General features: G+C 35.3%; 1 protein-coding gene and 1 non-coding gene across 13 annotated transcripts in view; both read left to right on the top strand.

Annotated features, from left to right (window-relative positions):
* The window catches only part of CEP128 (centrosomal protein 128), a 348,588-nt gene that overhangs the window by 36,090 nt on the left and 297,955 nt on the right, over positions 1-14,543 (top strand). For all 12 annotated transcript variants that reach the window (XM_039883945.1, XM_039883939.1, XM_039883938.1 and 9 more), the window contains one exon: positions 3,472-3,544. In XM_039883945.1, the coding sequence (XP_039739879.1) occupies positions 3,472-3,544 (73 nt within the window). The remainder of the gene's footprint in view (positions 1-3,471; positions 3,545-14,543) is intronic.
* LOC120619828 (5S ribosomal RNA) lies at positions 1,743-1,861 on the top strand. Its single transcript, XR_005657669.1, has one exon. It is a non-coding gene; the product is annotated as a 5S ribosomal RNA (ribosomal RNA).

The raw sequence follows: 14,543 nt of genomic DNA, 5'->3' as shown, positions 1-14,543 counted from the left end.
TCCTCCTACTAGTTAATATTATTAAACACTTATTTCATGCCAGGTAGATTTAGCTTTAATTCTTGCAACAATCCTAATGAGATAGTCATTATGATTTTCTTCAGTTTTTGGATGTAGGAATGGGCACAGAGAGATGAAGTAACTGCTTGCTAGAGATCAACTAGGAGGGACGTGGTGGAGTCAGAATTCAAATCTAGACAGTAAAGCCCCAGAATGCTCTTTACCACTTATAGTATACCGTGGTTCAAGATCATTGCCATAGAGAGCCGATATCAATAAAGCATTTAAATTCCTGAATTTTGAACTATATTATTGAGCTATATAATCTACTAAACCAGTAAGTGTTAGTTAATTTAATACTTACTTAGATATTTATTTTTGACAAGTCAATAAAATCAACAGAATGGCACCAACATTCTAATGTAGCGTGTTCTTGGAGTGGCTTTATCATGCAGCTTTTACACACTTGAAGGAAGGGTTAAATTAAGTACTAGGAACATGAGTTTCTGGACATACAATTGTCCCGTAAGAAGATACAGAGGAAGTTGCAGGGGTACGTTAGTTGATTAGTTTAAAAGGTAATTCAGATATGCATCAGTGGATTAGGAATCTTTGCTGGGCTAGTACCATCTGGTAATAGTTTGTGTGACCTGGAGGCATGTGTGAGGCAGAGGAATTAGGAGTCAAGTTTGTTGTGAAACTCAGTGGCTTAACTTTGTGGATGAGGAAGATTTAAGATCCAGTTCTGCTATACTTGTGCCACAAATTTAAAATTTCCATTTATAAAAATATATAGGGTAGGAAGTTGCTACGTTTATTTTCTATGTGATTCAGAAAGGTTGATATGTTCATTTAATTTTTAATTTTTAATTTTTCTTGACACTTATTGTAAAAAGTACATTGAATAATAAAAGGACACAGGAAAGCAAGATTTTAGAAAGTATTTAATAAAGTTTAATTCAGAATTCACCTACTTTGGATACCATACGGGGAATTGATTTGAGGAGGGTGAGTCAGAAGTGTTTTGCATTAACATGAGAGATGATGATGACTTGACCAAGATTATGGCAAGGGAGGAATAGACAGGACTGTGTTTCAAGATATATTTTTGCAGGTTGAAGAGATAGGATTTAGCAGTGGATTGAACATGGGGCGAGGGATAAGGGAGAATAAACCAAAGTTGACTTCCAAATTTCTGATGTGAGTAGCTGGGTAGATGGTAATTCTACTTCTGAAATATGGAAGACTGGTGGAAGTAGGTGAGGTGTAGAAATTAAGGGTTTGACCTTGGATATGTTAGGTTTGAGATGCCTATGAAACATCCAAATGGAAATGTAAAATGCTTGGCTAGCTATTTACTTTAGAGCTCAAAGGAGAAGTTTCTTAGAGATTTGAAGAGTGGTCAGCATACAGAAGTGGTATTTGGAACCATGGAAATGGAAGGTATTCAGGGAGATCATGCAGGACAGGGCTGAGTGATATGGCATTCCAGTATTTAAAAGTCTTATATACAAAGTGGAGCTAGATTGAGAAGGATCAGCTAGTAAGATGAGGGAAATACAGGAGCACATGGAACCACAAAAGCCAAGAAGGAGGTACAAATGAATACATTTCCAGAGATTTAAAGACTTAGAACCTTTTAAGATAACTTTTTTCCTGAAGTAATTACCTTAGGACCTATAAGTAATATAAGATCGTAACCAAGAAAGGGGACGATATGGGTTGTAAAAAATAGTAAAACTACCTACGGCCATGCTACCCTGAATGTGCCTGATCCCATCTGATCTCAGAAGCTAAGCAGAGTTGGGCCTGGTTAGTACTTGGGTGGGAGACCACCTAGGAAGACCAGGTGATGTAGGTGTAAAAAAAAAAAAAAAAAGTAAAACTAACTAAGAAGTTCAGTGAAAGTAATCCCCAGAATGATAGCCACATATTCGGTCCAGAAACTACTCACTCTAAATTTGAGCAGGAAGTCAGTGTCCTTTGAGAAGCATGTAGTCAACAAGAATAGAGTTAATTTATAATAGATGATTCATTAAGAAGTGGGAGAAGAATTTCAATGATGTGATAAATAACACCAAGAGATAATGAGAAACTCTAGAAAAAACAAAAGCACAAGAAAGTTAATGAACCAAGTATGAAGCTGACTATAATGTGAGCATGACAATGTAAGCAAAAGGCACCAATTCTCTATGATGGAATAGTTCATAAGAGGTATGTTATGTAAGTTACATAGGTGACCTATAGAAGAACTGAAAATAGTAATATATTTGTCTAGAATTGGAGAGGATTATGAGTGAGCTAAAAATTTCAAAACAGAGAATCAATCGAAAATGCCTAGAGTTGAAAATAATGTCGATAACCAGCAAAAGAATTAAGAATTGAAATGGTTGAGCATGGTTGCCAGTGGGAGTGGAGCTAGAGGTAAGGAAGTGTCAGGAAGGCCTTTACTTTATAAGTCTTTCTATACTGTTTTATTATTGATCCTGTATGTTATTAATTTAATGGGAGATAAGTTAGTGAGGACAGATACTGATATGATTGATTTGATTGTGAATTCCTTGAGAGGATGTGAGTTTTGTTCTTCCTCTCTCTCTCTCTCTTCCTTTTTTTCTTAAAGTGGAACATACTGCAGCATATTTGTTTATCGAAGGTGATGTTCCAGTATAGCAGTGGTTCTCAAAGTGCAGTCCTCAGACCAGCAGTGTCAGCATCACCTGAGAATTTGTAGAAATGCACATTCTTTTTATTAAAAAAATAATTAATTAACTTATTTTTATGGTGACATTGGTTAACAAAATCCAATAAGTTTCAGCTGTACATTTTAACAGTAAGGCACATAGTATATTTACATAGTATGTTTACCTCCCATAGTTAGATTTCTTTTTGTCACCACATATTTGACCCCCTTTACCCCGTCTATCCCTATCTTCTGCCCCGCTGTAACCCTCTGGTAACCACTAGTCTATAGTCCATGTCCATGAGTCTCTGTTTGTTTGTCCTGTTCATTTGTTGCTTTTAGGTTTATACTCCACATATAAGTGATATCATCTGATTTTCAACTTTTTCTGTCTGGCTTATTTTGCTTAGCATGATTATCTCGAAGTCCATCCACGTTGTTGCAAATGGCCATATTTTATCTCTTCTTATGGCTGAGTAATATTCCATTGTATATATGTACCACAGCTTCTTTATCCAGTCATCTAGCATAGGACACTTCAGTTGCTTCCATGTCCTGGTCACTATGAATAATGCTGAAATGCACATTCTTGGGCTCCATCCTGGCACTACTGATTCAGAAATTTTGGTGGTTGGGTCCATCAGCCTGTTTTTAACATGCCCTCCAGGTTTTTCATGTTTGCTAACATTTGAGAACCACTACAGTAGAGTGTTATGTAATAGTATATTATTATACATTTTATTATATATATTTTTTGAAATAGCCAACTTAAATATTTTTCTGTTGCCTAGGTCGGATGCCCAAACAAAGAGAGCGTTGGAAAAACTGACTGAAAAACTTAGTGAAACCCAAAAACAAGAATCGGTGAGAAATCTTTGTTTATAAAATTTTTTATTTCATATGTAGGTGGTGGGCAGAGTGGCTGGACTGGTTGTACTCACAATGACATTTAGTAGATTTTAACTTTTTAGGAGGTATATAACATTTTATCTAAAAATACGTTTTACACCTATTATAAAATGGCCATGAATTTTAGATATTTAAGTTTGAAATATTTATAGTGGTAGTATATTAGAGATAGAATTATCATTTGTTTTAATTTTTAGAGTTTTATTATGAATATTTGAAAGATATTTTAAATTTTATTAACTCGGTAATTCTTTTATAGCTTTTGTTAAATGATATTTGAAAAATACAGAATTTTTTGGTAGTGGCTCTTTGGCATTCCCCATTAAGTATTTCTAGTCATCTTACGTAGTGTGTAATCACAGTAGCTACAAAGACCTCCTTGCTGTCTGTTTTTGTTTGACATAATTAACGCTGACTGAAAATACCCCCTAATTCTTGAGGTTTATTATCTCAAATTTAGATTGTTCACACCCATTATGCAGTGATTTCTTTCTAGCAAATCACCATCTTTGGTGGAATTAAGGTAAAAAATAAAGTACTTACAGTGTCCATTTCTTTGCATCATCAGTGATTTATTTATTTTTTTAGAAGAAAAATATCAATAGAAATTGTCACTGAACTGTTGCAAATTCATTAACTTTCAGGAACAATGTATATTCATTCATTTCCCACAATACCTTTTGATTTTTAAAGACATAAAAAAGTAGAATTATTTTTCTTAACATATTTTATTCAAACCGAAAGTTTCCTAGTAAACGCAGATAATTTTTTTCCAATTCCTTACATAGATATGTTAAGTTTATTTTGGAGATTGAATTTATTGGTTGTGCATGCTAAGAGATGGATACACTTTGTTTTCAGAGATCAACTCAGTTACCGCCCATTTCAAAATTAAGAAAAGCACCCAGCCACATAAAAGCACCTTCCTCCTGAGTTTTTGGTGCTAATTTCTTTGTGAAGTATCCCAGAGAGATGAAGATATAATGCAGGTCTTCTGTTGAAGAGACAAAATCTTTGCAACTAATGCGTGATAACGTGACAGCTAATATATGATCAGGACATGGGATACTTAATTTTTTTTATATGAAGTCCTCGATTTTTCCAGGCATACCAACGGTTCCTTCGATTTACATCGTGCCAGTCTGGAATATCTAAAATATATACTTCAAAAAAAAAGATCTTTTCCGAGATTAACAGATTGGTGCGTGCCTTAATTGCTGTGGTTCACACAGCAAGAAATGTATGCCATTCTCTGTTTTATGTACTGTCTCAACAGGAGCTGAACACACACTTTTAAGAATGTAGCTCCGAGGTCCTCTATAACTTACTAAATGATCTTCCAATTCTTCTCATAAACTCTAGAGTGGAATGTGTCGCTTGATAGTGGAAACTGCTGAAGCTTTTTCTACTTCTTTCTTCTTTTAATTTTTAAAATTCGGGAGGTATATTCCACATACAGAAAAGTACATATATCAGTGTATAGCTCGATTAATTATTACAAGGTGAACATGCCCATGTTCCAACCACCCAGACCTAGAAATAGACATTACCAGCACATAAGAAGCCTCTCTACCCCCACCCCCATCACTGACTCCTTCCTCTTTAAATCTGTTATTTTGACTTGTAACACTTTAAGATTAATTTTGCCTGTTTTTGACTTTTTATATAAATGGAATCGTATAGGACATGTTTTTATTTTGTGTCTGATTTCTTTTGCTAATCAATATGATTGTGCTATATTCTGGGTTTTGTGTCATGTACTTGCAGTTTAGTTTTGTTGTTTTTTAGTAGTCCATGGAATGAATCTACTGTAATGTACTGTAACATTTTATGATGGATATTTGAATTATTTTACATTTTAAGGCTATTACGAATAACGCTGTGATGACTAACCTTGTTATTGTAGTGCACATGTGCATGTATTTCTCTCGGTACCTAACATGAAGTGCAATTGCTAGGTGCACTACAATTTAGTAAAACAGGTTTCCAAAATGGTCGCACTAGATTACACTCCTCATTGCAGTGTGTGAGAATCCGTGTTGCTCTTCATCCTTTCCAACACCTGATATTATCCAGTCTTTTGAAAATAGCCATCGTATTGGGTGTTTAAGGTGTGTCATCATGATTTTAATTTGCATTTTTATGATTACTGATGATGATAAGCATCTTTTTATGTGCTTGCTGGGTATTGGCTATTTTCTTTTTTGAAACGCCCGTTTGCTTTTTTGCCTACATGTTTTATTGGGTTGCTTGTCTTTTTGCTCTTGATTTGTGGGTGGTCTTTATATGTCTTATATATGAGCACTTTGTCAGTTATATGTATTGCAAATATTGTCTCTCATTCTACAGCTGTATCTTCTCATTTTTAAAACTCTCTTAATGGGATCTTCTGTTGATGACAGAAACTATATTTCATTTCTCTGCAAAGAAAATTTGCATAGATATTTTGATAATTATTATGTATGAGAGGACATATTTGCTTTTTGTTATAGATTAGAGGCTATAGCAATATAGCAATGAATTACCTTATTAGAGATATTTCAGTGTTAAACTTCAGTGTCAGGTTTTAACTATTTCTGGTTCACCTTTCCTGCTAGTGTCCTTCATGATTCCAACCCAAAGGCTTGGGGCCGGGGGTGGGGGAAGCTTAACCAGGGTCCTGCTTCCCTGGAAAGGCTCTCAACTTCAGCTTTTCCCTTTGATCCCACACATCTGTTAAAAACTCTGCTCTAGCAAATCACCACCTGAGATACTAAGAAGTATCTCAACTGCCTTTCCTGAAATGGGCTGAGTTTTCAGGTAGAAAGAGACCCTAAAAGATGGACTGACCTCCCTGGGTTTCTTTCTTCTCTTGCATTTGGTTTCATCTGTCTTTTCTTTATAGTTTTCCAGACTTTTATTTAAAATATTTCTCATTTTTTAGTTATTTTGAGTGGAAGGTTTGGTCTGAATTATGTAGTCTGTCATTTTTGGAAGTGAAACTCTGTCAATGTTTTCATATATGTCAGATTCAATTACTGTGTTTGCTGTTTGTAATGCACAAGATTTTACTAAGTTTTTCAGCCATTATATGAAGCTTCTTTTACATAGGTATATAAACTGTGAGCATGCTTGTAACAAGGGCCTTGATCTGGACTCGAATGTATGTCCTCAGTGTTCTTCTGAGTTCCCTGTAGACCTGAGTAAGCTGTGGGCATCTCTAGCTATATTGTCATGCTGTTTTTTGATATGGTTAGATATTTGGGATGGTTTGAGTTTAGAGTTTGAAAATACTAATTTGCATAGTGCAGATTACATTTGTCACCATGTAAAAAATAGAAAGTACCATCTACATAGTCTAGATCAGGGGTCCCCAACCCCCAGGCTACAGACCAGTACCAGTCCGTGGCCTGTTAGGAGCTGGGCCACACAGCACGAGGTGAGCTAGCATCATCACCTCAGCTCCACGTCAGATCATCAGGCATTAGATTCTCATAGGAGCGCTGGTCCCTGGGACCCAAAAAGTTGCGGATTACATGTCTAGAGTGTTAACGTGGGTCTAAAGTGTAACCACTGAAAGTTAACAGCTAAATTTAAAGAAGGCCTGAGTTCTTCCATATCGTCATTACCATACATCAGAATTACTCTACATCAGATAAAGCTATGATTGCACAACTGGTTGTCACACCTCACTAGTTCATTTTTGTAATTGGTGTATACACCCTGCTAGTTTACTCAGCTGTCCAGTGTGCCTAGCTCATCAGGACACGTTCTTTTATATTGTCTAAACCTAGAAAATTGCACACACCTAATTGTGTACTTGGTTGAATTGTTCATCTGCCAGTTCCTCACATCAAGTTGTAATATTACAGCTTGTTTTGTGCTTTCCGTAATCTGCTTTCAAAGTAAGGGCATCTCAAGTCTGATGTGGGTGTATGTGGTCCTGAGTAAGAAGCAACCGTCTAATGCAAAAACTTAAAAATAATATTGTCGAATTTTAGAAAGTCTTTCGAAGACCACATGATGTTTACTTCCAGTTTGTACAAGGCTTAATATAGATTTTGTGACTCACTTATTCCACTTGAAGTCAACATTTATATTTTATAACTATCTGACATATTGTGTTGTATTTGTGAATTCATGATAGCATACTGTCAGAGAAGATGTGGTTTTGTTATTTGAGCGTTAAACTTCTCAGAAGCTACAGCTCTTTCTCCCTCCAGATTTAACTTTAAAATACAATTACCGAAGTGATGCACATTCACAATGGGAAACTTTTAAATGTTGTACAAATATATAAAGAAAAATGAACGACCGTCCCTACCTTCTACCAATTTCATTTTCTATTGGTAACCACTGTAATCACATTTATTGTGCATTATTCTGAGGCTACAATTATTTATCATGCATTTTCTCAGTAACTAAAATATATTTGGAAAGTTTATAGAACACATTTTCCTTCGAGAGGCAAAAAAATACTGGTTTCTATCATACATGCCAAGATCTGAGTTGTTAATCTTTTGCGGATCATAGATTTTTTTTTTTTTCAAACTGCCCATTGGAAGAGAATAGTTATTATTTATAGAATGATGTTATGGAAAATATTTTCTGTTAACTTTTAATTGTGGCAGTAAACAGTCAATATTGCATAGGCCTTATACCACAGGGGAAATTAGTTGTCTAGAATTTACCCAGTTGAGTGTGACACAAGTGCATATTAAGTTTGATTATTCATGGAGGAAAAACCTGATTTTATTTTAATTTTCTATAGATGGGTCACATTTTAATAAAAAATGTAAACATAGATCCAGCTATTTCTGGAAGAGTCAGTCATTAATTGAACTAAGAATTCTCTTAACCTTGCATTTAAGATAACATGGTTATTGCATAGATTGCAACAGCAGGATATACAACAGATATGGAGGTGGATTTGAAAACAGCATATTATTGTTGAAGATCTGAGGAATCAACATACTGAAAAGCCAGAATACAATCCCTTAAACAGAATGCCTTTGCTTTTGTTTCACCTCCTTTTATTAAATACTAACTCTAAAAGCTGTCCTAATTTTTATTCTTATTTTGCTATTGTGATAACTAAATATAGAGACTTACGACTTTTCGATAACTTAGTAGTAAATTTAATTGTAAATATGGGACTCTGATAAAAATGAACTTTTTAGTGTTAGCTGATATTGTTAATATTTTTTCCCTTGGGTCTTAGAAATAGAAAAAAGTCAGGTGGCATTAATAAATGCAGACTTTAAAATCTTATTATGGGAATTATCATTCAATATTTATAAATATGTGCTGTGTCATTAGGTACAGAACCCACACCTTTCTATTTAGAACTGTTTTTCTTTACTCTCCCTTTGTTCTTCCCCATCTCAGGAAATGGCATCTTCATCCAGTGGTCCCCTAAGACAGTGGTCCCCAACCTTTTTTGACACGAGGGGAGTGGCTGCAAATACAGATGAAGCTCCACTTGCCGGCTGCTCACCTCCTGCTCTGCGGCCTGGTTCCTAACAGGCCATGGACAGGTAGTGGTCCTAGTGGTCCATGGCCCAGAGGTTGGGGACCCCTGCCCTAAGAGTCACTCTAGATCTTTTTCTTCATACCACACTTCCAAGCCAGTATAAAATCTTGCCCTTTTTATTTCTGAAATCATGCTCAATTCCATCTACTTCTGTCTAATATTTCTCTTCAAGCGCCGTCACTCTGAGTTCACTGCAGTCCCCTCCGTTGAAGTTGGTCTCCTATCTCCTGTGCGTGCCCCATCTGTGCTCCTGACAGTAGCTAAGTGATTTTCAAAAAATTGTTATTTCACTTGGATTTATTCCCCTGCTTTTAAAAGTTCTCCCTGTGTTCCTTCTGCTCCAAATTTTTTACTATAGATTATAATGCCTATGTTATCTGTCTTTCTCTATGTGCCTGGAATTTGCCAAATTCATTTCTACATTAGGGTCTTGGCACTGGCCACTTTTTGAACCCCAAAGTTTTGTATGGCTGACCCTCTCTTGTCATTTAGGACTCTCGTGGAATGTCATAACCTTGAGAGAGACCTCTCTGCTCTCCTTTTTGTAATATAATTGGTAGCAGGTAGCATACTAAACACACTGTTCTGTGTTTTGCCTTTTTCACCCAATATATTTTTGAGATTTGAGATTGTTCAACATTAGCATCTAATGAGCTTTCTAATTCCTTTCTTTTAATATTTAAAGCATTCCATTGAATGAATGCCCCATAATTTATTTAACCAGTTTCATATTGATGGACATTTAGGTTGTATCAGCCTTCTCTTTTTATACACAGCACTGCAGTGAGTAATCTTCTACGTGTGCCATTTTCACACTGGAAAGTAAATTGGTAGGATAAATTTCTAGAAGTGGATTTACAGTATTGAAGTATGTGTATTGTAATTTGTTATATATTCAATTTTATAATTAGTATTTTAAATTTCCTCTTTTAGTACTTTTATCTGAGTTTTAGCATTTATCTTACCCTTTTCTGAAAAGGATGAAAGGCGGCCTACCGTAAAATTACAATATGTGTTGAAATTATATTAATTCTAATATTGAGTTCCTTAACCCCTATTACTGAATTCCTTCTTTTGGTAGCAGATTCCTGTACCGCTCCCCTTACCATCCCCTGCTCCCAGCAATTTTATACAGGTATGTGGTTACTCAGGTAGAGATGACATTTCTCAGTTTCCATGTGCAGCTGAGACCACGTAACTGAGTTAAAGTGACGCATGCCACTTGTGACTTGTCTTTTTGAAAACGGAGCTACTAGTCTGGTAATTTCTTGCTCTCTCTTTATGTGGGTTGAAATGAGGACATAGCGCTGAGCTAGCTTAAGCCAGATAACAGCCTGGGGGCTGGTGGAAGGAACCTGAATCATTGAATGGCCTTAGCAAGCCGAGTGGCCTGCTAGCTGCCTTACTTTCTTCTGGACTGCAGTGTGAGACAGAAATAAAGTTTTATTTTATTTCAGTTCCTGTGTATTTGATCTCTTTGAAAGAGCCTAGATTGTACCCTAATTAATACAGAAATGTATCATAGAAATAGATGAGAAAGAATAGAAAAGACAAAACTAGGTTTCTCCAAATGCACATTATAGATCCTTGCTTGTTGCTGACTTAGTTGGAGTTGTGTGACTTTGCGGTATTAGCAAAGAAACCTAGTCGTCCAGGTCAATATGCTCAATATATTTCTCTTTCTCTACTGAGAAAGAGAAATATATTGAGCATATTGACCTGGACGATTTGGTCTATAAAGATACTTTGGTGGATTTACAGGATGACTATAATTTTACTTGTTGTAAATCATAAAGTACTTTGTATTTTATTCATTTTCAGTCATGCTAGTTTGTGTATATGTTTTATCTTGCTAAGTACTAGCTATAATGTCTGTTCATTTTATTACTTAGTTTTTTTTTGGACTTGAATGAAACGGCAAGGATATTATGATTTCCCCATGTTCCAATGGAAGTAAGGCAGTAGTGGGACCTGCTTAGCATTTTCAGTTCTCTAAGTGCTTCTCTCTCAGTCAGTATCAGTTTCAGTTGTAAAATACTGAAAATCTCTAATTAACAGCGCCTTAAAAAAGACAAAAGTTATTTCTCTTATGGAAAAAGTCTTAAGTATGGAGTTCAGGGTTCTACGCGGTACTGTGTGATCTATAACATGTAAGGGATTCTGGCTCTTTCTGTCATGCTTTTCTTGTTTTTTTTTTTTTTTTTTCTCCTGCTGTTATGGCCTCAAATTCATGGTTTTAGATGGCAGCATCTGTGTACCAGACAGCAAGATGGAGAAAGGAATGAGTATGAGAACAAAAGATACCTATGTGCTATCTCTTGTGGATAGTTTTTTGAAGGTGTCACTTGACACTTATGCATGAATCCTATTTGCTAGAATTTTAAGTCACAGCAGCTAGCCGTGTGGCTTAAAAAATATATTGTTTCTGTTTGGCAGCCACCTGTCTAGTTAAAAATTTCTTTATTATGGAAGAAATAGAGATGGGGAGTAGGTATTGGAAAACAACTGTTAGTTGCTACCACGTCATCTATATTTTTTGTCCCACTACTTTTATACTCTTTGATCCACTCTATATATGGCGAGCAGGGCAAGTTATTAACCCCACTTTATGGCTGATGATCTTGATTTCTTGAGAGATTAAATTACTCGAACAGCTCAAAAAGTGATGTGCTTCATTTAGAAGGCTAATCACAAGGCCACTATGTGGCATTGCTGGGCGTAAAGAGGTGGTCATCTGTCACTGGATTACAGAGAATTCTAATACCAGTGAAAATAATAGTATTTTAAAATAGAAAACAAAATTTTGTGGAATAGATAGAAATTTTGTGGATAGAGTAGAAAAAAAATTTTTCTTCATCAGACTATCTAATTTATTTCCTAGATGAGGATTTATTTGAAAACAGATAAAAAAAATTACATTAGTTATCTATGGCTGCATATCAAAGTTTCCCAAATTTACTGGCTTAAAACATTCCTTATCTGGCAGTTTCTGTAGGTTAGGAATCCAAGCATGGCATAGTTGGCTCCTTTGGCTCTGGGTCTCTCGCAGGCTGCAGTCATCTCAAGTCTTGGTTGGAACGAATTTACTTCCTAGCTCATTTAGTTTCTTGTAGATTATTGAGCTGAAGTATCAGTTTGTCATGACCAGAGGGCTCTTTTGTTTCCTGGACACGTGGCTTTTCCACAGAGCATCTCACAACATTGCGGCTTGTTTCATTGGAACAAGCAAGCAAGAATGCAAGAGAGAGGGCCAGCAGGAGGGAGCATGCTAGCAAGATGGAATCACAATTTTTTGTAATCTAACCATGGAAGAGACATCTCATCACTTTCTCTGTATTCTGTTCATTAGAAGGAGGTTACTAGGGCTGGTCCACGCCCAAGAGGAGGAAATTAGACAAGTACATCAATACCAGGAAGCTGGGACCATTGAAGTCGTGTCAGAAGCTGCCAACACAAACATTATTTCAAAACTGAGGGGAAATCCTCCAAATATAGTAATCATACATCATTGCGTGTACTAGCTATGGTGGTGGTGAAGTAGAAAATGTCTAAATAATTTTAGATTTTGATTTTGGTTTTTGGTTACTTAAGCTGCTTTAATTTCAATAGGATTCTAATAAGTGCAACCTTCTTGCCTGACATATCGAAGTCATTCAACTCATTCAGTTTAACTATAGAAATTCTAACTACTCATTCAATGTCAGTCCTCAATAGATAGCAAGCTATCTGAAGGCAGGTTCTGTGGATATAGCATGTGTATTGCTCTATCCCTAACCTCTACATAGCATAATATCTGGAACAAAAGTGTTTGTGCATGCTTACCGAATGAATGCATGAAAATGGACCTGGCATTACAAGATACTGCCAGAAGTGGAGACCTGTACTGAGCTTTTTTTTCTCTTTAGTTGTGTAATCCCAAGTTGATAACTTACTTCATCAGTGATTCATACCTTTTGATTCAACAATTTCACTTAAAGGATGTACCTTTAGTTTACAGAAATAATCTTATATAGGAGTGTTTGTCACAGCATAGTCTAGTAAAAATAAATGATATCCCATTATCAATAGGGAAGTATTTCAATCAATTATGGAGAATTTTGCATTTGTTAAGAATGAATATGTAGATTTATTTATTGTAATGAAAAGTTGTCCATGATATGTGAACTGTAAAAATTTTATAAAACATATGTGAAATACCCAATTTTTATTCAAAAAAAGAAATGAAATGAATATGTATTTGACCAGTCATACATATATGCATAGAAAAATCCCTGGAAATATTCAACAAAAAACAGTGTTTTTCTTTTAATGGATGGTATTAGCCCATTATTTTTATTTCTTTTTATCATCCTGTATTGTTTATTTTTAATGGTGATAAAACATATATTACGTAAAATTTTCCATCTTAGCCATTTCTAAGTGTTCAGTTCATAGAGTTATGTACATTCACATTGCTGTGCAGCCAAATCCAGGACTCTTTTCATCTTGAAAAACTGAAACTATACCCGTTATGCAACAAGTCCCCATTCAAAATATCAGAACCTTCCTAGGCTTGCTGCCTCTACTTTCTGTCTTTATGAATTTGACTCTGAGTATTTTATATAAGTGGAATGGTATAGAATTTTTTTTTGTGACTGGCTTATTTCACTTAGCATGATGCCTTCAAGGTTCATTCACGTTGTAGCATGTGTTAGAATTTTCTTTTTAAGGCTGAATAATATTCCATTGCATGTATAAACTGTATTTGGTATATCTGTTCATCTGTGTCAGAATTTTCGTTTTAAGGCTGAATAATATTCCGTTGCGTGTATAAACTGCATTTGGTTTATCTGTTCATCTGTCAGTCACTTGGGTCACTTCCATCTTTTGGCTGTTGTGAATAATACTGCTTTGAACATGAGTGTGCAAATATCTGAGGCCCTGCTTTCAATTTTTTTAGGTTTATACTTAGGTATGGCGTTGCTGGGTCATATGGTAATTTTACTTTTAATTTTTTAGGGAGCCACCATACCGTTTTCCATAGTGGCTGTACAATTTTACATTCCCACCAGCAATGTACCAGCATTACAGTTTCTTCTCTTTTCCAACATTCGTTATTTTCTGTTTGTTTGTTTGTTTTTGATAGTAGCCATTTTTCTAAGGAGTTTGAGGTGGTTCTGTTTTATTTTTTTGGTGTGTTGCTATTACTTTTTATATTCACAATGAAGAATAAAGATATTTTCATTTTGTAAAAATTGAACAAATTAACAACTTTTATTTTTTAATATTTATCCAAATTTTCTTTCTATTACATCAGGTACTGTATTTATTTCAGATACAGTAGTAAATTGTTTGTTGGGATACTAGGGTTCATCACTAGGATAAATTAGAAGCTTGATGCTGAAGGGTATTTTGAGTTTTTGGTAAAGAACTGTGAATATCATAGTGTGTATCTTAATAATT

Source organism: Pteropus medius, unplaced genomic scaffold, assembly GCF_902729225.1.
Source record: "Pteropus medius unplaced genomic scaffold, Ma_sr-lr_union100, whole genome shotgun sequence".
In the NCBI taxonomy this organism is placed as follows: domain Eukaryota; kingdom Metazoa; phylum Chordata; class Mammalia; order Chiroptera; family Pteropodidae; genus Pteropus; species Pteropus medius.
This window is presented reverse-complemented; position numbering and strand designations above follow the sequence as displayed.